Raw genomic sequence first — 24,749 nt, 5'->3', positions numbered from 1 at the left:
TTGCTAAAAGCGGCCGCTTAGGGCTCCCGAGCCACCAGGGTGCCCTGCAAAGCAAGATTATTTTTATTTTTTATTATTTTTTATGTACTAAAAGCTGTGAGCTGTGTAGTTAATATAGTCTAATTTTAAGTTAATGTATTCAAATTTGTTGAAGACTGTATTGTGGTGCAAGGGGGGCTCCAAGTGGGATTTCGCTTAGGGCCCCCATATGCTTAGAAACAGCCCTGGCTACAGAGAAGCGGCAGATTTTCCACTGAATTTTGATTTAGATATTCATCTTAAATTTTGTTCTGTTTCTTACACACAGCTTTTATATAGCTTTATAAAACTTGGAATATAGTGCACAAGTCATATAGACTATATTTAGGTAGTTTTATGGTACTTTTGTGTCATTTTTGGAGCTTGACTGCCCTATACACTGGGAAGAGAAAAATCATTTTCTTACCGAATTTTTTTTATTTTTATATTTTTTTTCAGGTAAAAAAAAAAAATCTAAACATTCTTAAAACAAGCAAAAATTATTTGAGAAGCAGAATGACATGATGATTTTGTCTTGCTTTTAGAGAAATCAAACAAATATACTATAATATATAATATAGTGAGATTTATGCTTAAAAAAAAAAAATAAAATATATATATATATATATATATATATATATATATATATATATATATATATATAATAAATACATAGAAAAATAAACTTGTTTTCCCTTTTGTTTTCACTTTCTTTTCTTTTTTCTTACCCTATTGGCTAACAGTTTTTGCTTGTTATAAGTATAACCCATTAAGTTTTTATCAGTTTCCCTGAAAACAAGACAAATTATCTTACCTCATTTTGCTTCTCAAGTAAATTGATTGTGTTTTAAAAATGTTTAGACATTATTTAGGAAAAACAAAGCAAAAACACTCAGAAATAATTTTTTTTTTGCAGTGTATGTTTTTATTGTATGGAAAAGAGTAGCTCTTGTGTTTAAGATAGCGGATACTTCATCATAAACTGTATGTGTGCTCATAACGAGCATATTGCAGAAACAGAGAAACCATATGCAAAGAGAGCAGAAAAGTTGTGCCTCCTGTGATAAGGGGTTTCCCACTGACGGGTGGAGAATTGTTCATTGATAACATCCCCCTGCACCGGCCTGATATATAGAGAGAGACAGTGAGACAGAAGAAGAGTAACAGTCCATTACCCTCCTCTCTGACACCTGTTAGATTCTCAGTCTCTCTCTTATCTCTCTTCAGCCAGATCATAGATGTGGTTCTGAAAAGGGAATGGTCTTTTTTATATTGTATATTTACAAATGACTAACTCCATAGTAGCTGAGTGAGGGTACACTAACCCTGATGACCAGCTACAAATAGCCACATTACATTAGCTGGAATTAATTTGTTGTAGTGCTTTTTATGGCCCAATTATTTGGAGCCAACTAGAGAAGAAGCTTTGGGTAAGGGTTATGTTAAGGTTAGGGTCAGGGTTAGGTTATGAAAATGGACATTCATTTGAAGCAGTTTCCTGCTGGTGTTTGGCAGCTGAATGTGTTTGCTTTTTTCCTCCAAAAGTTTTGACTGTGTAGAAAAAATAATCACGCAAAAAATATCTGCGATCACGTAGCGTTTGACGAAATAGGAAAATTTGTGAAGTGTGCTCTTCACATTCTCTTACTCAGAGTGGTTGCCCAGCCCCCGGTCAGGGCGATAAGACTACACAAGAGCAACATGCCTCACAAAGATAGAACTATCTTAGCAGCTAAACTTCACCCGCCATTCCACCGTAGCACACGTAAAAACACACCCTCAAAACGAGTGATGGTTAAGGACATGTGCTAAAAATGGCGGCCTTTGAAAATTTGAATGCGAGAGGGCATAAGCAACATTCTATAAGGGAAGCAGGTAGGTCGGTAATGTTTTTTTTTTTTTTTTTTTGCCATTTCATAGTCAGGGACTGTTGGAGAGACTGTAAATGATAGGGAGAAGAAGAGTGGGTGGGATTAGGAAATGAAATGAGCGAGATACGAACTTGGGTTGTCCACATAAGCACCCTCATGCAACTTGTCAGAGCATGTGGATTACCCGCCAGGCCATGTCTCCAACAAGAAATGGGTATCCATTAAACATCTTTCTAAGATGTTCTTTGTTTCTTGCACACCATGGAAAGTCTTATTATTATCATCTAACTGTAACCAAATCATTTTATCTTAGAAAAAAGATAACAAACTGAAAAGTGCATAATTTCTAGAGGCCAACCAATATGTTTTTTTTTCAATGGCTATTACCGACAGCTAGAGAGCTGGGGGCCAATGGCCAATATAATGCAGATATACTGTATATGTAATACAATTTAATGATTACACACAAATTTTGCAGACAAAATTGCTGAAATTGACATTGGGTCTGCATATATATTACCATGCCCATGATGTGTGCCATCACTTTTTTTTTTTTTTTAAAGTTAAATATCTTAAGAATCTTCTCTCCTCTTTCATCTTTCAGGTCATCCATCTCTGGCATTCCACAGTCTCGTCTTCGGGTGGCACGCTGTTTCTGGTGCTCTGTTTCTCTCATTCCCACGAATCTCTATGGCGACAATGACTACAGACTTCGACAATTCTGAAATCACTCAGCAATACAGCCGCATCAACACCCGCTTTGAACTGTCTGACGAAGAGCTCGACAACGACAACTGCTCGGCCAGACTGTTTGAACGCTCGCGCATCAAAGCACTCGCAGGTGAGCCATCTCAGGTGACATAAAACTGAGCATATGTTGCTTTGGCTACAAATGTGTGCATACATATACATATATACAGTACAGACATACAAGCAGCTGAACACTACATTCCCCCCCCCACCCCCACCCCCCGACCAACCAGCCAGGATCATGTGCACATACCCAGCATGCCACTGTGTGACTGAGCTGGACAGCTGCCCTCTCCGTCTGTGCCCTTAGCTTAGATCTCTGGGATGGCTGGAGGAGCTTGCATTTCTGGCACACCTATGGGGTTGGCTGCTCTCAGAGACAGCAGGTTTAAAATAGCAATTTCAAGACCAGAGTTACAAGCCCACTTCCAGGGACTGGGTAATCCAATACACTTGACGGTTATGAAAATTGGCTTTTTTGGAGGGGGGGGGGGATGTACTAGTCATATACTGTATAAATGTAAGTAGTGCTAGATTCAGCATGAGGCTAGGGTGTTGTGAGTGGTTGCCAGGCCATTGCTATTTTTTATAAACACATAAAAAAATTTACCTTTCAAGGTCCATAATAGGTCCTTAGTATTATAGTATTATTAAGTACTCAAAACAAGTCATAAACACTCTTTATAAACAACTTCTATTATAATTAGAGGTACAAAAAAGGTCCCCTTGAGGGTACCACCCCAGTGACGGCAACTGTACCTTAAAAGGTGTCCTCGCCACACTAGCAGACTCAAAACAACTTGATTTTGGCAGAGGGTGTTACACATACAGACTCTTTTGCTAAGATCTCGCTCTCTTCAGTTGAAGGAATGACACACTTGCCAATTAAGAACAGTGGAGGGGTGACAGACATACGTACCAACTCATTGCAACTCTATCGCTCTCTGAATCCCTGTCACACGGAGCTTGCCGAAATAACAACTGGAGTACAGAGTAAAGCAGAGTACAGCATAAAAAATTGTAATAGAGTGATTTAGGAAGTGATTTGTGATGATATGCAGCTGAGTGCGATGAAAACGTTCAGTTCATCTGCTTGACGTCTTGTCAGTTCTTCAGGAAAAGAAGACGCTCATTGGTCACTTGACAAAAACACAGGAGCTCGCCTCAGCAACATTAATGATGGTCTTGCTGAGGGGACAGATATTAATTGTTTGGTATTGTGGTGACATGAGCATGTCTCTGTTTTGAGATGCGTTAATGATTGTAACCTTCTGCCTGTCTCTTTAAGCCAAGTGCATGTTACTGAGCCAGGGTTGGTGTAATGCGTTCTGTCGGTGTGTCTGTGCGCTGCTCTTTCTGTAATGCAATTAGAGAGAGTTAAAAAGCAAGGGGGAGAGAGAGAGGGAGAGATATAAAAGTGCTTCTCATTCTTCACCGCTCATTTACTGCTTTTGAACAGACATGCCTTCCTTTGAGTATACTAAGTCCACAGTCATTAATACATGTATTTATTTGGTATTGTATGTATTTACATTGCCGTCACACAGGCTTTTGTACACACTTACAATCAGACATCACACTGTATTGTAACATAGATCTAAACACGCATAATTATTACACACACACCCATTTCTTGACATAGATAAGTGTGTTATGGGGCAGTCAGGAATAGGGGCATATCATATGCATGGCTGGGGCGTAGGAGAACCATTCCATGTGCTGCCTGGGAGAGGCACAACAGCATCTCTGCTAAGTGAGGAATGAGTGAGCAAGGGAAGGAGAAAAAGAGAGAGAGTAAGTGAGGAAGCGAGTAGGGGAGGCAGAGGAGAAGAGAACTCTGAGACAGAAGGAGGGAAGAACATTGTCCTCTACGTCTCGCTCTTTTCCGGCGGTGTGTGCTGATTTAGCGATTGAGGATGAGTAGCCCGTGTTTGTATCGTGCAGTGCCCGTAAACCAGACCCGACTGAGGGAGGTTAAACTCAGCTTGAAAACCAGCAGAGAGACCGTTACAGTCCGGTCTACTCCAAATACCCATGAGGTAAGCAGCCGGCAGTATACCACCGTGAAAGACGCCCCAATCCGGACCAGTGCCCAAGGCAGCCGGAGCAGAAGCACCCCGCCAGTGTACCGGGCCCATAGTAAGAGAGGTGGGAAAACCAATGGACCCCAGATTATCGAGCCGGAGCACCTGCCGGTGAGGAACGGTTCTTTATTGGGCATCCCATCCAAAGTAGCACCTAAGATTCTCACTCCGGTCTCCTCAACTTCTTCGTCCTCTTCCTCATGCACGCCAAGGGGCCATCGGCCCTCACCTCCACGATCCTCACCCTTACATCCCCTGTCCCCATCCCGGAGTATGAGACGGGCACGCTGGCTGAGCTGCAGCACTTCCAACATATGCTTCAACAACTCCATCCTGGATGGGCGCTTTAGACAACTACAAGGTAGCATCCTACAAGAGTGTAGAGTTTCCTCCCACCCTCAAAGACACAGAGGGCAGTCTTTCCTGGCATACTTCTCCACCTAACCACTGGCGAATTTAGGTGGAGATTAGGTTGAGATTCTGAAGTGGGTCTGGGAAGGGAGTTGGTTGGTATGACTTTTTTCTATTGACCGCTGTGAGAATGTAAAAACTGGTTTGTTTTTTGTATGTGCAGTTTTTATTAATTACATTATTTATGTTGTTGTATATATGCCCAAATTGCTTACTGCTTTACCTCTAAATATTTAATGACACAAACTCATAAAAAGGCCATTCAAAGTTAAAAACGACTTTTTGTTTTTTCCCCATCGATCTTTTTCTTTTTGAATGGCAAAAGGATTGGTACATTGACAGACTAACCACCATCTATTTACCCTCTTCTGCTATTCTTGCATCTTACCGGAAGTTGTCTGATGTTATCTCTTTCTCTCTGTGATTTGGCTTATTCAGCATTGTCTAAGGTCTCCTACCTTTTTTATTCTCTCCTGGCATCTGTTTATTTTTAGAGAGAAGTTAACTGTCACTGTTAATTTGTGTACAACTGAGCATTCTCTCTCTCTCTGATGAGAGAGTTCTTTAGTGCTGTGGTACAGCAGGTGCACAGTTCAGATAAACTGTATTCTTTCCCTATTACTATCATTAATGTATACATGCATAGTATGAATGCACAGTGATGGGTAAAGCCTGTGTTAAAGGGATAGTTCACCCAAAAATAGAAATTCTCTCATCATTTACTCACCCTCATACCATCCTCATACAACTTTCTTTCTTCTGCAGAACACAAAGCTTTTTAGAAGAATATTTTTTTCAGATGTGAAAGTGAAACTAAACAGGTGCCACATGTGACTTTCAGATGTGAAAGTGAAAGTGGAGATTTATAGTAAAGAAGGACTTATATATTGATCTGTTTCTCACCCACACTTATCATATTGCTTTTGAAGACATGGATTTAACCACTCCAGTCGTATCTGGAGATTTAAAGTTCTGGCCACCATTCACATGCATTGAAAGGACCAACAGAGCTGAGATATTCTTCTAAAAAATCTTCTATTGTGTTCAGCAGAAGAAAGAAAGTCCCACACATCTGGGATGGCATGAGGGTGAGTAAATGATGAGAGAATTTTCGTTTTTGGGTGAACTACCCCTTTAAGATAAATACACATAAATATACACTATGCACTACTATGCAACTTATACTCTTTTTTACTAAAACAGTATGCACTAGTAAATGTAAGGAAAACGTCACTATTGCTATTACTTTATATTAGTTTTTTTTTATTATTATTATTTTTATCCTAACTCCAAGGAAGAAGCTGTGGCACAGTGGGGTATGAAAATGCTCAGGACATACTGTATAAGAGCTGTTGGCTCCCTGGGATCCAGGTTCGAGTCATGTCCCGATCCCATTCCCCTTTTCTGTCCCTCAACATTCCCGTCTGCATCTCTACTTTCCTCTGAAATAAAGGCAAAAAACTCAAAACCCTAACCCTAAGTATTGAAACTTATCTTACCTTGAAAGGGTGCATAACTTATCCTGCACTTTTGTGCTAAAAATATGAATGATGCCTAAAATCATGCAACATGTTGAGGAGAGAAAGTACTACCATTTTTCGCCCCGGCGGTTGATAAAATGGGTAAAAATCCCATACATTTTGTAGATTGAAGGAGGGGCCCAAGCCATAACTACTGTACTGTATGGATGAGAATATCACAAGGACTTGGGGGTGGGTAATAACACCCTTACCAATATAAATTTGCTAGCAACCACGCAATGAAACACTTTAGCACTGAAGCTGTGAGTTTTCTTCAGAAAATTTAAAAATCTACTATTCTGTAGGCCTAAATATGTAGCTGTAAGCAGGGTTGGGGAGTAATGGAATACATGTAACGGGATTACGTATTTAAAATACAAAATATAAGTAACTGTATTCCACTACAGTTACAATTTAAATCATTGGTAATTAGAATAAAGTTACATTCAAAAAGTATTTTGTTTACTGAAGAGATTACTTTGCATTTTATTGTAATTTGTTTCATTTTATATTTAGTCCTTTAAGATGGAAAACATTTATACATATAAATGATGCGATCCAAAGAGCATTTGAACAGTGGTGAAACACTTTCTTATGATGTGTTACATTCATACGAGCAGACAGAGAAGTAAGTTTGAAGTAAGTTTGGAGCAAAAGAAATAGAAATAAACCTTGTGTAAATTGTCAGCTTTACACTAAGATAAAATGCTATTTCTAGCCATTTTACATGCATGTTACCAGGCACGATCATATTTTTTATCAAGAAAATTCACATTAGATTATAATTTCTTTTTTCTAGTAAGACCTTTGATATTAGGGCAAAAATCATATTCGTTTGTATTGTTTTCCTGTAAAAATATCTAAAAATCCTTAAAACAAGATCAATTTGATTTATCTTGTTTTAGAAACAACACTGCATTAAATATTTTGTCTTACTGTACTGGCAGAGTTTTTATAGTCGAAACAAGTGAAAAAATCTACCAGTGCTGAAGAAGTAATCCAAAGTATTTAGAATATGTTACTGATCTTGAGTAATCTAACGAAATACGTTACAAATTACATTTTACAGCATGTGTTCTGTAATCTGTAGTGGAATACATTTCAAAAGTAACCCTCCCAACCCTGACTGTAAGTACCTCAACCTTAAGTCCAGCCTGTAAGGCCCTACAAACAATGACTCATGCACCAAGACTAAGAATGAGGCTGCAGGTCCCATCTAGTGAGGGACGACTGTGCAAAAACACTTGCTTGTTCTGTACAGGGAAAATCCATCAATATGAATATTTCACAGAGCGGTCATGTAAGCTAGAGAGGATACCGGAGATGTGAAACTACAGTATTTAGACTCTCTGCTGTTGTACTGGAGAGAGCATCATTTAGCAGAGGTTAGACTACAGTACACTGTACAAGGTGTGGACAGGAAGTGGAATCTGTGTGGCAGTAATTTGATCATGAAATGTGTAGTGGTACTGGGCTAAGAGCTCTTTATATGCCTTAATATCTGGAGCTTTCCTCACTCTGGATTGGAACATGGTAAAAAAGTACTGAAACAGGGAAATAGTTTTAAAAGCAGTTTTAATTAGCTATTTTAACTGACCCTTAAAAATGTATTTTGTTGTTGTAATAGTCAGGTTGATTAAATAATATATTATATTTTTTACTTAAAAATAAAATAAAACCAGTTAAATTAGATGAGTTAATTTACCACATGAAGCACATTTTTGGTTACCTGACAAAACATTATTTACAATGTACAGATAGAAACAACTCTTTTAAGGTGACTCTTTAAATGTATTAGCTAAATTAATCTAAATAGGCCAACAGCTTGCATGGGGAAAGAAGTGAATTTAGAGAGGATTGATTAACTTACCATTATGATTAACTCAGCGTTAGTATATGACAAGCACTGTTTTACTTTCTATTTAAATATTTATGGCAATATGCCTGCCTGTATGTCTCACTACTCACTAAAAAACAAAAAGGTTAACCTAACAGATGTGGTAACATCTAAATTAATTGGTTTTATTCAACTCAAAAATATTATTTAACATCACTGAATCAATCTCAATACACTAGGTTAAACCAACAAAACCAATTTCAAAGGTTAGATCAAGTAAAAATAGCTCCTTTAAGGGACAGTTCACCCAAAAATGAAAATTCTCTCATCATTTACACACCCTCACGCCATCCCAGATGAGTATGACTTTCTTTCTTCTGCAGAAGATTTTTAGAAGAATATCTCAGCTCTGTAGGCCCATACAATGCAAGTAAATGGTGACCAGACCTTTCAAGCTCCAAAAATCACATAAAGGCAGCATAAAAGTAATCCATAAGACTCCAGTGGTTAAATCCATATCTTCAGAAGCGATGCAATCACTTTGGGTGAGAAACAGATCAATATTTCAATCTTTTTTTTACTATAAATTTCCATTTTCACTTTCAGAATGTGAAAGTGGATATTTATAGTAAAAAGGAATTAAATATTGATCTGTTTCTCACCCACACTTATCATATCACTTCTGAAGATATGGATTAAACCACTGGAGTCTTATGGATTACTTTTATGTTGCCTTTATGTGATTTTTGGAGCTTCAAAGTTCTGGCCACCATTTACTTGCATTGTATGGGCCTACAGAGCTGAGATATTCTTCGTTTGTGTTCTGCAGAAGAAATGAAGTCATACTCATCTGGGATGGCGTGAGGGAGTAAATTATGAGAACATTTTCATTTTTGGGTGAACTGTCCCTTTAAGTTAACAATTACAGGTTATCACTTTTTACTGTGCATATGTACTGTCAGTCTTGTGCCTGAAATTGTTGTACAGCATTGATTTTCATTACACTTTCTGATCTCAACAGATCTTACGAATTGTTTCTGCATATGCACAACACAATTTTAGACATCATCATCTTCATCATCATCATCATTTCACAATTAAATTATCATTATTTGTTCATCACATTGTGGTCCAGATAGAAGAGATATGCTTCCATACTGTAGTTTTTCCATTCATCTGTGAAAACAGGAAATATCAGGCTAATTCAAAGACTATAGTAATATAAAAATAGTTATATGTTGGCAGAACAAGCACATATATGAAAGATAGCCCCTGATATTTGACTGTTTTCTTGTTGTTCAAAGGTAAATGGGAGGGTAATGTTCGAAGTAATGTCTAAGTATATTCTAAGTAACGGTTTTTCCCTCGGGTATTATGCCACCCAGGTTTACAAGCATGTATCCTCTCCACACTGCACATCACATACTACTGTTTTCCATTTAACTGTCTTTGCTCCTTCTCTCTTTTTCTCCCTCCTCACTCTATTTTTCTGCTTGTCTCTTTTTGTTGTCTCGACCCCCACCGTCTCTCCCCATTTCCATTAGGATCTGAATAATTTATAAAACACATCATTAAGAATGCACAATTTTGCTCTTTTTTTTTTTTTTTTGGTAGAATCTTAAATAAACACAGTACTGCAGAAGCGGTGTTCTAGGAGAACACGTACACATGCACATACATTATACAGTTCAATACATCATGAAGAATACACATATTGTACTCTGCACTTGCACAAATGTTTTGAGTTAGTAACTGTATAAGTGTGACAGTATGAACTGCTTTTTTTTTTTTAGGGTTTTAAAGTTTGAGATATTATGGCTTTGAGAAATTTGTAAATGTCACACCTACTGTATGTTTAGCTTTAGCTATATATAAACCCAAAGTGTTTACTTTTTTCTAAAAAGAGGCACAATAGTAAAGAAACAGTGCTCAAATACTGTGTGACATTGACCATCATCATGCAAATTACATTCCATGTACTGTATGTCCTTTCTGACTCTAAACAAATTAATCTTACAAAAACACTGTTAAGAAATGTGCAGGTCCTATTTTACCCCAAAATCAAAAGAAAAAATTAAGAAATCATATTTTGTACAAAGAAAATGAAGCAAGATCATTAAGAACATTTACAGTAATGAGAATAAAAAAATAAAAAACTACATTCTCATTATTGTAATGCAATAAATAAATGTGATGTATTATTATAGTATCTTATAATATGATATATTATTATGTAAAGTACAATTGCAAGTATACACTGGTGACCAAAAGTTTGGAATAATGTACAGATTTTGCTCTTATGGAAAGAAATTGGTACTTTTATTCACCAAAGTGACATTCAACTGATCACAATGTATAGTCAGTACATTAATAACATGAAAAATTTATATTACAATTGAAACAAATGTTCTTAAAACTTCTTAAACTACTTCAAAGAGTTCTCATCAAAAAATCCTCCACGTGCAGCAATGACAGCTTTGCAGATCCTTGGCATTCTAGCTGTCAGTTTGTCCAGATTCTCAGGTGACATTTCACCCCACACTTCCTGTAGCACTTGCTAAAGATGTGGCTGTCTTGTCGGGCACTTCTCACGCACCTTACAGTCTAGCTGATCCCACAAAAGCTCAATGGGGTTAAAGATTCATAACACTCTTTTCCAATTATCTGTTGTCAAATATCTGTTTCTTTGCCCACTCTAACCTTTTCTTTTTGTTTTTCTGTTTCAAAAGTGGCTTTTTCTTTGCAATTCTTCCCATAAGGCCTGCACCCCTGAGTCTTCTCTTTACTGTTGTACATGAAACTGGTGTTGAGCAGGTAGAATTCAATGAAGCTGTCAGCTGAGGACATGTGAGGCGTCTATTTCTCAAACTAGAGACTCTGATGTACTTATCCTCATGTTTAGTTGTACATCTGGCCCTCCACATCTCTTTTTGTCCTTGTTAGAGCCAGTTGTCCTTTGTCTTTGAAGACTAGTGTACACCTTTGTATGAAATCTTCAGTTTTTTGGCAATTTCAAGCATTGTATAGCCTTCATTCCTCAAAACAATGATTGACTGACGAGTTTCTAGAAAAAGCTGTTTCTTTTTTGCCATTTTGGACCTAATATTGACCTTAAGACATGCCAGTCTATTGCATCCTGTGGCAACTCAAAAACAAACACAAAGACAATGTTAAGCTTCATTTAATGAACCAAATAGCTTTCAGCTGTGTTTGATATAATGGCAAGTGATTTTCTAGTACCAAATTAGCAATTTAGCATGATTACTCAAGGATAAAGTGTTGGAGTGATGGCTGCTGGAAATGGGGCCTGTCTAGATTTGATCAAAAATGACTTTTTTCAAATAGTGATGGTGCTGTTTTTTTACATCAGTAATGTCCTGACTATACTTTGTGATCAGTTGAATGCCTCTTTGGTGAATTAAAGTACCAGTTTCCTTCTGAAACAGCTAAATCTGTACATTATTCCAAGCTTTTGGCTGCCAGTGTAAATCATGGTAGTATTTATTGTACTGAATGTAATTAATGCTAATTTTAATTTAATAAAGAAATATTTAATTTAAAAATTCTGCATCACTGTCAAGACAGTAACAGTAATCACTGTGTCCAGAGGATAATTATATTACGATTTGTTTTCTGCATTACAGTAAATAATAATGTCACAATGGAGAAAAATCTAAATTGCCCTCAACATATGTTTCTTTATGCAAAATATAATTTATTATTTTTGTCTTTTGATTCTGGGTGAAAAATCTAAACTTTGTGAAAGTAATATATATACAGTTGTGCTCAAAATCTTGCATACCCTTGGAGAATTGGTAATATATGTACCATTTTTAAAGAAAACATGAGTGAGCAGGCAAAACACATTTCTTTTATTTCTTATGGGATTCATATTCATCTGTAGGTTATAACAGAATGGCACAATCATAAAACAAAACATGGCAACAAAGGAAAAAATAAAATGAACCCTGTTCAATAGTCTGCATACCCTTAGTTCTTAATACTGTGTATTGCCCCCTTTAGCATCAATGACAGCGGGCAGTCTTTTGTAATAGTTCTCTATGAGGCCCCAAAATCTTGCAGGTGGTATAGCTGCCCATTCGTCTTCACAAAATGCCTCCAGGTCATGCAAAGTCTTTGGTCGTCTTGCATGAATGGCACGTTTGAGATCTCCCCAGAGTGGCTCGATGATATTAAGGTCAGGAGACTGTGATGGCCACTCTAGAACCTTCACCTTTTTCTGCTGTAACCACTGGAGGGTCAACTTGGCCTTGTGCTTAGGGTCATAGTCGTGCTGGAAAGTCCAAGAGCGTCCCATGCGCAGCTTTCGTGCAGAAGAATGCAAATTGTCTGCCAGTATTTTCTGATAACATGCTGCATTCATCTTGCCATCAATTTTCACAAGATTCCCCATGCCTTTAGAGCTCACAGACCCCCAAAACATCAGTGAGCCACCACCATGCTTCAGAGTGGGGATGGTATTCTTTTCACTATAGGCCTTGCTGACCCCTCTCCAAACATAGCGCTGATGGTTGTGACCATAAAGCTCTATTTTGGTCTCGTCACACCAAATTACAGTGTGCCAGAAGCTGTGAGGCATGTTAAGGTGTTGTCGGGCATATTGTAACTGGGCTTTTTTGTGGCATTGGCGCAGTAAAGGCTTCTTTCTGGCAACTCGACCATACAGCTCATTTTTGTTCAAGTATCATCGTATTGTGCTCCTTGAAACAACCACACCGTCTTTTTCCAGAACAGCCTGTATTTCTCCTGAGGTTACCTGTGGGTTTTTCTTTGTATCCCGAACAATTCTTCTGGCAGTTGTGGCTGAAATCTTTCTTGGTCTACCTGAACTTGGCTTGGTATCAAGAGATCCCCGAATTTTCCACTTCTTAATAAGTGATTGAACAGCATTTTCAAGGCTTTGGATATCTTTTTATATCCTTTTCCATCTTTATAAAGTTCCATTACCTTGTTACGCAGGTCTTTTGACAGTTCTTTTCTGCTCCCCATGGCTCAGTATCTGGCCTGCTCAGTGCATCCATGTGAGAGCTAACAAACTCATTGACTATTTATTCACAGACACTAATTGCAATATAAAAAGCTACAGGTGTGGGAAATTAAACTTTAATTGCCATTTAAACCTGTGTGTGTCACCTTGTGTGTCTGTAACAAGGCCAAACATTCAAGGGTATGTAAACTTTTGATCAGGGCCATTTGGGTGATTTCTATTATCATAATGATTTAAAAAGGAGCCAAACAACTATGTGATGATAAATGGCTTCATATGATCACTAACCTTAAATAAAAGACAGGTTTTTTTGTTTTTTTTGCATGATCAGTCATATTTTCAAAATCAATGCCAAAATGTCACAATTTCTAACAGGGTATGCAAACTTTTGAGCACAACTGTATGTATGTATGTATGTATGTATGTGTATGTGTATATATATATATATATATATATATATATATATATATATATATATATATATATATATATATATATATATTTCTAGAGCAAATAGATTTCCTAAATATCTATGATAATATAAGTGGACAGCGGGACTAAGTTGTAAAATTGTAAAAGTGTTTAAGTGTTGTTTATTCATGATTTTGAGATGTTACAGACATTACATCAGAAATTTGCATAATTAATTCTGATTCAAAGGAATGACCAGCAGCATCCAATTACTGCCAACCATGTTAACATAAATGTATAATTATAAATTCTGAATCTATGTAGTGATTATCATTGTCCCATGTCTGCCAAACATGTTGAGTGGTCCAAACATCATTTACAGCCTGAAACTGAACTTTTGGTCAGATTTTAGGAGTGAAGGGTCTTAGCTGCATAGGAAAGCAATAGGATGCTCCCTTGCTACCTATTTAGTGAATGACTTAACCTCCAGTGTGCTGTCAGTCTGCACTGGTCTTCTGAGTTTGAAATGCACCTTATTTTTATCCTAACTCCATATAAAGCCTCTGAAAGCAACATTTTTCAGCTTTTGGATGAACCCATTGATTCTCAATGTGATAATATAGTACACTAGTACAGTAAATATAGGATTTCTAAGAAAAATAGCACCAAAGTACATATTAGTGTACATTGTGTTTAGCAGTGTGCATTTGAAACTAGAGACTCTAATCTTTTGACTCAAACAAGTTTCAATGTAGAAACATAATTATGTATCTTACCAGATGTAGCTTTGTTGGCGTTTCTTTCAAAGACAAACTTTGCTGTGTTTGGCGGCATGTTGTTTTGTCACATGACACCATACATTGAAAGTTTAACTCTTTACTGACAGCCCAGTCTTCTAAAATGTGCTGTGCATAGGGAAGCCAAAATACAACATCCACACACGTGTCCGCGTTGTCACGCGAGCATATACTTGTCCAAATAGGAGAATAAAACACACAGAAAGTATTAAGCCACATTAGAGTAGCTGAATATTTTTTCCCTTACTGTCAAACCCAGATGAGCGAGAGGCTGTTCAGAAGAAGACCTTCACAAAATGGGTGAATTCTATATTAGCCAGAGTCAGCTGCCGAATCACAGATCTCTATCTGGACCTGCGGGATGGGAGAATGCTCATCAAACTACTGGAGGTTCTGTCAGGGGAGAGACTGGTGAGTGTGCATATACAGTAATACCACCAAACCTTGCCTGGACAACACCACGGAACAACAGGAACTCTTCATGAACATTAATCAAGTCATTCCAGTAATATCTTTGACACTCTCTTTCCAACTCTCAGCCCAAGCCGACCAAAGGCCGAATGCGGATCCACTGTCTGGAGAATGTGGACAAAGCCCTGCAGTTCCTAAAGGAACAAAGAGTGCACTTGGAGAACATGGGATCACATGATATTGTAGATGGGAACCACCGACTTATCCTGGGCCTCATCTGGACAATCATCCTTCGCTTCCAGGTCAGTTCATCTGTCCACACATTCCATAGTCCATTACTATACACAGTACTTACACCTTGTCTTAACCAATAAGATTCCAAAGACAAGCAATTTGTCTATGCACAATGAACGTGAAACACAACATGGCGCAATCACAGCCAATCAAAAATTTGATGTTTAATGTACACCCTTTCAAAAAATCTAGAGTTCTGGCAAACTAGCCGCAAACTTTCAACAAATTTGCCATTCATTATTTTCACATGCAAATGAGCTTGTAACCCCTCAGAAAACCCTAGCAATCAAATAGCATGTGATAAAACCACTCAGTCACCTTAGCAACCGCATAGTAAACACCCACAACACCCCGGCATCATGGCAGCTAGATTTGCACAGGCAAGCCCCACTTACATTTTCTTCAGAAAATATAAAAATCTTGGCCAGTAAGCAATCAGATAGAAAATTCAAAGAACACATTTGCAACTGCCTTGCAATGTCCTAACAACCCCTCAGTAAACCCTAGGAACCGAATAGCATAGCAACACACTAAAACCTAACACCTTAGCAATGTGGCAGCGAGTTTTGCACGCCCTTACAAAAAAATCTGGAGTTCTAGCAAACTAGCCGCAAACTTGCCACAAATTTGCCACTCATTATTTTTACATGCAAATGAACTTGTGATTCGCTGCATATGTTTGCCAGAAGTTTGCAGATCTTCACCAGTAGTGGTGAACCTGCAGCAACCTTTGGCAACAATGGACAATTTGCCGCAAAGCTCATTTGCATGTTAAAATAATCAGTGGCGAATTTGTGGCAAATTTGCCATGAACTCTTGATTTTTGTAAGGGCATTCAGGAGTAGCAGGATTTTGGACCAGTAAGATTTCAAAATGGGCAGGGCTACAGCACAACAAAGAAATGAAAACAAAGCAATCAGCAAAATGGCTTTGTTTCCATTGCTTGTCATGGCTAGCATCTACTGATTGCAATACCGTTTAATGCGTGTTGCTATATTGCATGATTTTTGGTTATGAAACAGTATTAAACATGTTTATTCCAAAACAGCATCAACAGGCAACACATTTATTACTTTGTTGTAAGCAAAGACAACTAAATATTTGCACATTACAAGACTAACACTGCAGCATGAACAAAGAAACGATCATTTATAAATAAATAAAACCCCCACAATTAAATATGATTTAATATAGAAATCTAAGGAGTAAGGGAAGTTTTGTTTTTGATATAGAAACTAACATAAAACTCCTCATGGGCTACTTGGAGAACATGTAGTTTTTTCATGATCCAAACATTCCCATCTTATATTACTGTAGACCTACAACCGAGGTCTTGTCTTGTGTCTTAGGCTGATCTGAAAAGCTTATATTTATTTTTAACTTATAGATTAAATAGCAGGGTATTTTTACCCAATTCCAAACAATTCAGACACTCAAAAATAAAAGGAAAAGGATGGGAATGGCTGCTCTTTATTCTGCCTGACTCCCACAGTGATGAACAGATGAAAAACCTCAGGATCTAAATAAAGTAACAATGCCTCTACATATCCATGCCCAAGGGTGAATTAGCCCTTCAAATTAATGTGAGATTTACAGTACATGAAATGTCAACTGTACTGAAAGTCTATTGTTTTTGTTTTGCTTTTATTGCTGTTAAAATGCTTCAAAGCAGAGTGAATGTCTAGTTGACAGGAAATAATACTCTAGAGATATGGGTTTAGTTAAAATGGACTAGTGGGATTTGATTATTTCAGCTTTTAAATGTTTAAATGCTAAACTCTTTTTACTCCCAGTCTAGGGGGTAAGGGTGCAATAATACATTTTTGGTGGATTCCCGCCCCAGCCGTCAGACCAAAGAGAGATAACACAGGGTAATGGAGAAGTTGTGAATTTATTTAAAGAATAAAAATTTGTGCAATGGCTTCAGGGTACTAAACAAAAATAAAAAACCTCAGACTATAAATAACCTAAAGCAAATGCAAATAAAAAACCAAATTCAGTCAGGCCACACCTATGCTCTTCTCTAATGGAGTTGTAATAGCAGTTGAAGAGAACACTCTGAGAATGTCTGTGAATTCTCAGACAAGTGGGCCAAATCTGGAGCGAGCTCACCATCTACTAGTGTCGCAGCCTTTTTAAAAGCATGCACCGATTGAACCGCCAATCCCGTGCACACCTGCACAGGGAGTGAGCAATAGAGAGAAACGGCACAGGCAGAACACATGATGGCACAAATACCACAAAAACACATACAGGATGCAACACTCTTTTTTTCTGATTTTGTACACAGATTCAAGACATTATAGTAGAGACAGGACAAGCTGACCAAACAGGCAGGCAGGAGACTCGCTCTGCCAAAGATGCACTTCTCCTGTGGTGTCAGATGAAGACTGCAGGGTAGGACAACAGTTGTCGTACTCTAGTAGCAATAAATCATATAGCAAATCCTAAATTTTTTATGGAATTATTGCAGGTACAATTGGATTTGTCTGATGTTGTTTCATATCTACAGGTACCCCAATGTAAACATCACCAACTTTACCACAAGCTGGAAGGATGGCATGGCTTTCAATGCTCTCATACACAAACACAGGTAAATAAAAAATGTCTGTTAAGAAAAAGACTCTAATAATCTCACAACTCTCCTCTAGAGTTTCAGAAGAGATCTCAATGTCACAGTTTGCTTAGATTTGTCAAATATAAAATTCTGCAATCAAAAGTCAGAGATGTCAATAAGAACAAATTCTTGCAAGACCATAATATCTGCACTATGCTATGCAAATAAATTTTATAGCTCAATAATCTTTCTGAAAGTCAGCAATTGCCTCATGTGTCTATATTTATGTACCCTAAGGAATTTTAGGAGAAACATCTAAGACTAAGTGAAAATTAAGATAAAAAAGAGCAACTTCTGAGCAATAAATGTTACCCCCTATTCTCATGTGCTCTCTTTACTATCCTATCAATTACGGTGGTAAAAAGGTTAAAAAAAAATTCTCATTTCCCTCCATCAGGCCAGATCTGGTGGATTATGGCAATTTAAAGAGGTCCAACCCCACCCACAACCTTCAGCAGGCCTTTAACATAGCTGAACATAAGCTAGGAGTCACCAAGCTCCTGGACCCAGAGGGTAAGTGGCAGCATTCATTGACTATTAAGCCAAATCTCGTAACAACCATAATTTCATTATGGAGATAAAATCTTTATATTGTGTTATTTGCAGATGTGTTCACTGAGAACCCAGATGAGAAGTCCATAATCACATACGTTGTTGCATTTTACCACTATTTCTCCAAAATGAAAGCTCTGGCAGTTGAAGGCAAACGTGTTGGGAAGGTATAAATTTTGAGAGTGTACAGAAGTCTGTCCTCCCTAAGTCCCCAACGAAATGATTCACATTAATGAGTATTCTTATTCTCCAGGTACTGGACCAGGCCATTGAAACAGAGAAGATGACTGAAAAGTATGAGACATTGTCATCAGATCTGTTAACATGGATTGAGCAGACCATCATTGTGCTGAACAACCGCAAGCTTGCTAACTCTCTTACAGGCGTCCAACAGCAACTGCAGGCTTTCAACTCATACCGCACTGTGGAGAAACCACCAAAGTAATTAAGGCTATTCACAAACAAATAGCTCTTTCTATTTTTCCATCTTTAATTATTTTTTGATGGGTCTCCTACTATTCAGGTTCCAGGAAAAGGGAAACTTAGAAGTACTGTTGTTTACCATCCAGAGCAGGATGAGGGCCAACAATCAAAAGGTCTACACACCAAAAGAGGGTGCACTGGTGGCAGATATCAACAGGGTGAGACACTAGGATTAAGCTCCAGCAATGACATCGCTGCCTTGACAAAAACATTTAAATGAATCAAAATGATACCTATTAGTCTCTTTTACTTCTGTCAAGTTTTTTTGTATGAAATCACAGTAAACAGTGTTGGGGATGAAAAAAATATTTTACAAATTATGGTCACTAAATCATAATGGGATTACTTTTCTATTCACTCTGTCTGAACAGTTATCACATTAATTATTATCAGGTGTTTTTTTTTTTTTTTTTTGCCAGGTCCAAACTTACAGATTAAAATATTGCAGTAAAATATTATTGCCTCTCCTGACAGTAAGAAAGCAATTAAATTAGTCACTGTTGCCATAATGCGTATTTGCATGCGTATCAGCCAAATGAAATGAAGCAGAATCATTTATCAAAACAGTATTGCATATTAAATGTATAAAAATAAAATTTTTGTAAGAACAGTAACTATAATAGTAAATATACTGTAAAACAAAGAGTAGCCCCACTATTAATTTATTACTATAAAAAAAATAATCTCATTACTAAACTGCCTTAAAGTTTCCTGTATCTGACCCAACAGTGACAGAAAGAGAGAATGTGCGGGTCAGTTAGTCCAGTGGTCGGAGAAGCTTTGTGATGTTTAAACGAGTGTGTACTTTTTCTGTCAGGCATGGGAGCGGTTGGAAAAGGCAGAGCACGACCGTGAACGGGTCCTGAGGGATGAACTCATCAGGCAGGAGAAGCTGGAGCAGATGGCTCGTCGCTTTGACAGGAAGGCTGCCATGAGAGAGACCTGGCTTCTAGAAAATCAAAGACTGGTTTCACAGGTACGCAACTCATAATGCAAAGTCTCTAAGTGTATAAAAAAAGCACAGAAAGAAGCCAGTTTGATAACCTTCATTTCTTACTTGCCAAACCCTGAAGATCTAAATTAATAACCTTTATTTTACTGTCTACTATAAAGGACAACTTTGGCTATGACTTGCCAGCAGTTGAGGCAGCTAAGAAGAAACATGATGCCATAGAGACAGATATTGCCGCCTATGAAGAACGTGTCCAAGCCCTGGTGGCCCTGTCTAAAGAACTGGAGGCAGAGCGATACCATGATGCAAAGCGCATTGATGTGAGAAAAGACAACATCCTAAGGCTATGGGACTACCTGCAGGAACTCCTGAAAGCTCGCAGAGGCCGTCTGGAAAAGAACCTCACCCTCCAAAGAATCTTCCAAGAGATGCTCCACATTATCAGCTGGATGGATGAGATGAAGGTATGAAGGAAATTTAAATGGTGTGTTTGATGTATATGTTTTGCTTGTTTTGAATATTATGGTTGCATTAAGGTTCTAATCTGAAACATGCTCTCCAGGACCGGCTCTTGTCCCCAGACTATGGAAAGCATTTATTGGAAGTTGAGGACTTATTGCAGAAACATTCATTGGTAGAGGCAGATATTGCAGTACAGGCAGAAAGAGTACAATCAGCCAATGCTGCAGCTCTTAAATTTGCCAATGGTGACAGTGAGTACACCTGACAATTTAAATTCTGCCATTTGTTGTTGAATTACTTTGTTGTTGGGTGGAATGGAGTGTAAAGGCAGAAATCTTTTTAATGTTTTTCCAAGACTGTGAAGAAGTCCCTGATTTAAAGCACACAATATTAATTGCTGGAACATATACTGTATTTGTGCACTGATATTAAGAGTCTTTGATATTCCCATGTTTTCTCATTATTATTCTTTTCTTTACTGTCTAGGTTATAAACCATGTGACCCACAGATCATCCGTGATCGGGTACAGCATTTGGACCTGTGTTATCAAGAGTTGTGTGCTCTGGCAGCCCAGAGGAAAGCTTGTCTTGAGCAGTCACGATGTCTCTGGAACTTTTTCTGGGAAATTGCAGAGTTGGAGAGCTGGATTCGGGAAAAGGAGCACATCTTCTCTTCTCTTGACTATGGTAAGGACCTGACCAGTGTGCTGGTACTGCAGAGCAAGCACAGCGTCTTTGAGGACGAGTTTACTGCCAGACGTGATAATCTGAAACAGGTGATGGACGATGGAGAGAGCATGATCCAGGCCAAGCACTTGGGTTCTCCCCAAGTGCAACAGCGCATGGATGATGTACGAAGACAGTGGCAGCAGCTGGAGGAGATGGCTGCTTTCCGAAAACAGAATCTGCAAGACACCCAGCACTTCTTCCAATTTCAGGGTGATGCTGATGACCTTAAGGCCTGGTTGGTTGATGCTATGCGGCAGATGAGCAGTGATGATGTTGGGCATGATGAGTACACTACACAGCGACTGCTCAAGAGACATCGTGACCTAAGAGATGAGGCTGCTAAAAATGGAGCCACCATTGATGCTTTGTCTAAACAGGCCAATGCACTTCCTGAAGAACTTAGAAACACACCAGACATCCAGAGACGTCTGAAGGATATCCGGGACATGTATATTGAGCTTCTGACCCTCTCAGACATGAGGCAGAAAAATCTGGATGACACCATGGCACTTTACACTATCTTCAGTGAGACGGACGCTTGTGAGATCTGGATGGGCCAGAAGGAGACATGGCTGGTTGGGCTGGAGACACCAGAGAAGTTGGAAGATCTGGAAGTTGTACAGAACAGGTATGGCTCTTTTTTTGTTAAAGAGCTAAACCCAGAGGCAACATATAAGTGTGTTTCTTAAACTGGCAAATGGGTTTAGGGACATTTACCAAGGTACAATGCACCATCCTAAGTAATGGATAGTCATTACTGGATATCATACTGTTCCAGTTTATTCCATTGTCATAACATTGTGTTCTGTTTGGCAGGCTAAGCATTCTTGCTCAAGAGATGGTTAACATGCAGGCCCGGGTTGATGATGTCAATAAAGCAGCCAAGCAACTTGAGGACAGCAGACATCCACAAACAAAACAAGTGAAAGACTGTCAAGCTTGTCTCAATAAGAGGTAAGAGTCATACCTGTTCCTGTGAATCCCATTCAACCATTTGCCCTGTTCTATAATTTGCTTTCAGTTCCAATTAAAATACTCCATGGGTGATCTGTAATGTCTTTTGATTTTACACCTCACAGGTGGGAAGCTTTTAAAGCAATGGTAGAGGGTAAAAAGTGTAAAGTGGATTCAGCCCTCAGCCTACACAATTATGATCTTGATTGTGATGAGACAGAGTCGTGGATAAAAGACAAGACACAAGTTATCGAGTCTACACAAGAGCTTGGAAATGACCTTGCTGCAGTCATGACCATCCAGAGGAAGCTCTTTGGCATGGAGAGAGACCTTGCTGCCATTCAAGCCAAGTTGGATTTCCTGCGTGGTGAGGCAGAGAAGCTTGTGATGGACCATCCAGAAAATGCTTCTGATATCCTTGCCAGACAGGCAGATCTGGACACAGCCTGGGACACCCTGAAATGCACCTTGAAAGACCGTGAGGACTCTCTTGGGGAAGTCAGCAAGCTGCAGACCTTCCTACAGGACATGGATGATTTTCAGGCCTGGCTGTTCAAGACGCAGAAGGCTATTGCATCTGAGGAAATGCCAAATAGTTTACCAGAGGCTGAGCAGTTCCTGAGTCTTCATGATGCTGTGAAGGATGATATGGATGGCCATGAGGAAGACTACCATCGTGTTAGGGACACGGGAGCAGCTGTGATTCAGGACCAAGAATACGATCCTCAGTACCAGCAGCTGGAGCAAAGGCTGGAGGGTCTTGATAAGGGCTGGGATGAGCTGCACAAGATGTGGGACAGCCGCAAAAACTTCCTATATCAGGGTCTCGGCTTCCAGCAGTTTATGAGAGATGCAAAGCAGGCTGAGACCATCTTAAATAACCAGGTATACATGTAATTTCAGAATGAACGAGTTTTAATCTAATGAATCAAAATGTATAATATCACCAAAGATTTAAAATCTGATCTACTTCAAGAATGTCCTGTGAACAGTCATTTTGGGGAAAACACAACTTCTTGTCTTTTGCTTACTACTACCGAGTGTTAACTCTTCTTGCCATTTCATAACATTGTTCCTCACTTTTTCATCTTTCTGTGCTTTGTACCTGTACTTCTAAAAAAAAGGAATACACTTTAGCCCATGTAGACAAGCATGACACCCTAGACGGAGCAGAGAAGGCCCTGAAGAAGCATGAGGACTTTGTAACCACCATGGATGCTAATGAGGAGAAGATACTGAGCACTATAGAGACTGGTCAGAGGCTGGTGGACAGTGGTAACCTTTACTCAGGAAGGGTGAAAGACAAGATGGACTCTATTAAAGACAGGTTTGATTTTTTTTTATTATCATATCTCCTATACTACATCCAAGGCCAGACATACAAAATGTTTACAAAAAGCATTCTTTTGTGACCCAGCATACAAATAATGTCATTATGAAAAGTTATTTTCTTGTCACTGCTGCTAAACTTATACTGTAAAAATAATCCAAATCCTTTTAACTATGGGATTTGGATTATTTTTACAGTATAAGTTTAGTTTAATGATGACAGAATTTAAATTCTGTCATCATTAACTCACCTTAATGATGTTTCAAACCTGTATGACTTTCTTTTTTTCATGAAAGACAACAGGAGTTTTTAGCCTGAATGTTATCGTCAGTCACCATTCACTTTTATTGCACCTTTTTTTCCCCATAAAATGGAAGTGAATGGTGACAGGGTAACATTCTCCCTACACCTCCTTTTGTGTTCAATAAAAAAAAAAAAAAAGTATCTGGGTTTGAAACAACACAAGGGTCAGTAAATGACAGAATTTTCATTTTTGAGTGAACTATCCCTTTAAAGTAAAAGTGAAATTTTGTAAGACTTTTAATGGAGAATTTTCAATTTACAAATGATTTTTTTTTTTAATTGTGACATCAAAAGAATTGCCTTAGTATTATAGCAATAGTTAATGGGACCTTGGGACAGGGTCACTGATGTCAAAGATAATCATTTTGCTCATCACTAATCTTATCCCTTGGATCAGTATGTAAATTGGCACAATAAGAATCTATATTTAAAGTCATGTCATTCAATGTCAGTGAGCCTTAAAGTGTAATTCAAAGAACAAGGTGTTTGTTTGATAGTTCCTGTTAATGCACCCATGCATTTATGGTTCCTCTGTTTACTTATGCTGGATCAGCAGTAAGTGAAAGCAGCATTATGTTGTAGAGGGGATGCCTACATTACCCCTATTAGCCCAGGCTGTCTGTAGCTCCTAATGATGGGTGCCTGTCCTGATGGGTATTGATCTCTTTGTGAAAGAAAACCTAATCCATTGGCTTATGTTGCTCTTTTAAAGTGTATTCTCTATTGAAAGAATAGAGGAGTGAAGAAAAGCCATGTCTTCCCATATTCACGATATACGATTCTGCCATACACATCATTCTGCACTGGAGACTTACCAGTAAATTGCCCATGTGTTTGTTTGTACATGTCTTCAGGTACAACAAGAATAGAGACAAAGCCAAGGAAGTCTCAGGGAAACTCAAAGACAACAGGGAACTTCAGCACTTCCTTCAAAACACCCAAGATGTGAGCAATG

The 24,749-nt window shown here is 38.4% G+C and overlaps 1 protein-coding gene across 1 annotated transcript in view; it reads left to right on the top strand.

The window, feature by feature from the left end:
- The window catches only part of LOC127454795 (spectrin beta chain, erythrocytic-like), a 39,037-nt gene that overhangs the window by 1,814 nt on the left and 12,474 nt on the right, over nucleotides 1–24,749 (top strand). The window contains exons 2-18 of the mRNA XM_051722211.1: nucleotides 2,494–2,730; nucleotides 14,967–15,118; nucleotides 15,247–15,420; nucleotides 17,703–17,809; nucleotides 17,925–18,005; nucleotides 18,427–18,542; nucleotides 18,636–18,748; nucleotides 18,835–19,022; nucleotides 19,105–19,222; nucleotides 19,882–20,040; nucleotides 20,178–20,480; nucleotides 20,579–20,729; nucleotides 20,965–21,835; nucleotides 22,024–22,161; nucleotides 22,287–23,046; nucleotides 23,286–23,488; nucleotides 24,649–24,739. Coding sequence (XP_051578171.1) covers nucleotides 2,580–2,730; nucleotides 14,967–15,118; nucleotides 15,247–15,420; nucleotides 17,703–17,809; nucleotides 17,925–18,005; nucleotides 18,427–18,542; nucleotides 18,636–18,748; nucleotides 18,835–19,022; nucleotides 19,105–19,222; nucleotides 19,882–20,040; nucleotides 20,178–20,480; nucleotides 20,579–20,729; nucleotides 20,965–21,835; nucleotides 22,024–22,161; nucleotides 22,287–23,046; nucleotides 23,286–23,488; nucleotides 24,649–24,739 — 3,876 coding nt within the window. The 5' untranslated portion in view covers nucleotides 2,494–2,579. The remainder of the gene's footprint in view (nucleotides 1–2,493; nucleotides 2,731–14,966; nucleotides 15,119–15,246; nucleotides 15,421–17,702; nucleotides 17,810–17,924; nucleotides 18,006–18,426; nucleotides 18,543–18,635; nucleotides 18,749–18,834; nucleotides 19,023–19,104; nucleotides 19,223–19,881; nucleotides 20,041–20,177; nucleotides 20,481–20,578; nucleotides 20,730–20,964; nucleotides 21,836–22,023; nucleotides 22,162–22,286; nucleotides 23,047–23,285; nucleotides 23,489–24,648; nucleotides 24,740–24,749) is intronic.

Source organism: Myxocyprinus asiaticus, chromosome 17, assembly GCF_019703515.2.
Source record: "Myxocyprinus asiaticus isolate MX2 ecotype Aquarium Trade chromosome 17, UBuf_Myxa_2, whole genome shotgun sequence".
NCBI lineage: Eukaryota > Metazoa > Chordata > Actinopteri > Cypriniformes > Catostomidae > Myxocyprinus > Myxocyprinus asiaticus.
The sequence above is the reverse complement of the archived record's forward strand: the minus strand, read 5'-3'. Positions and strand labels throughout refer to the sequence as shown.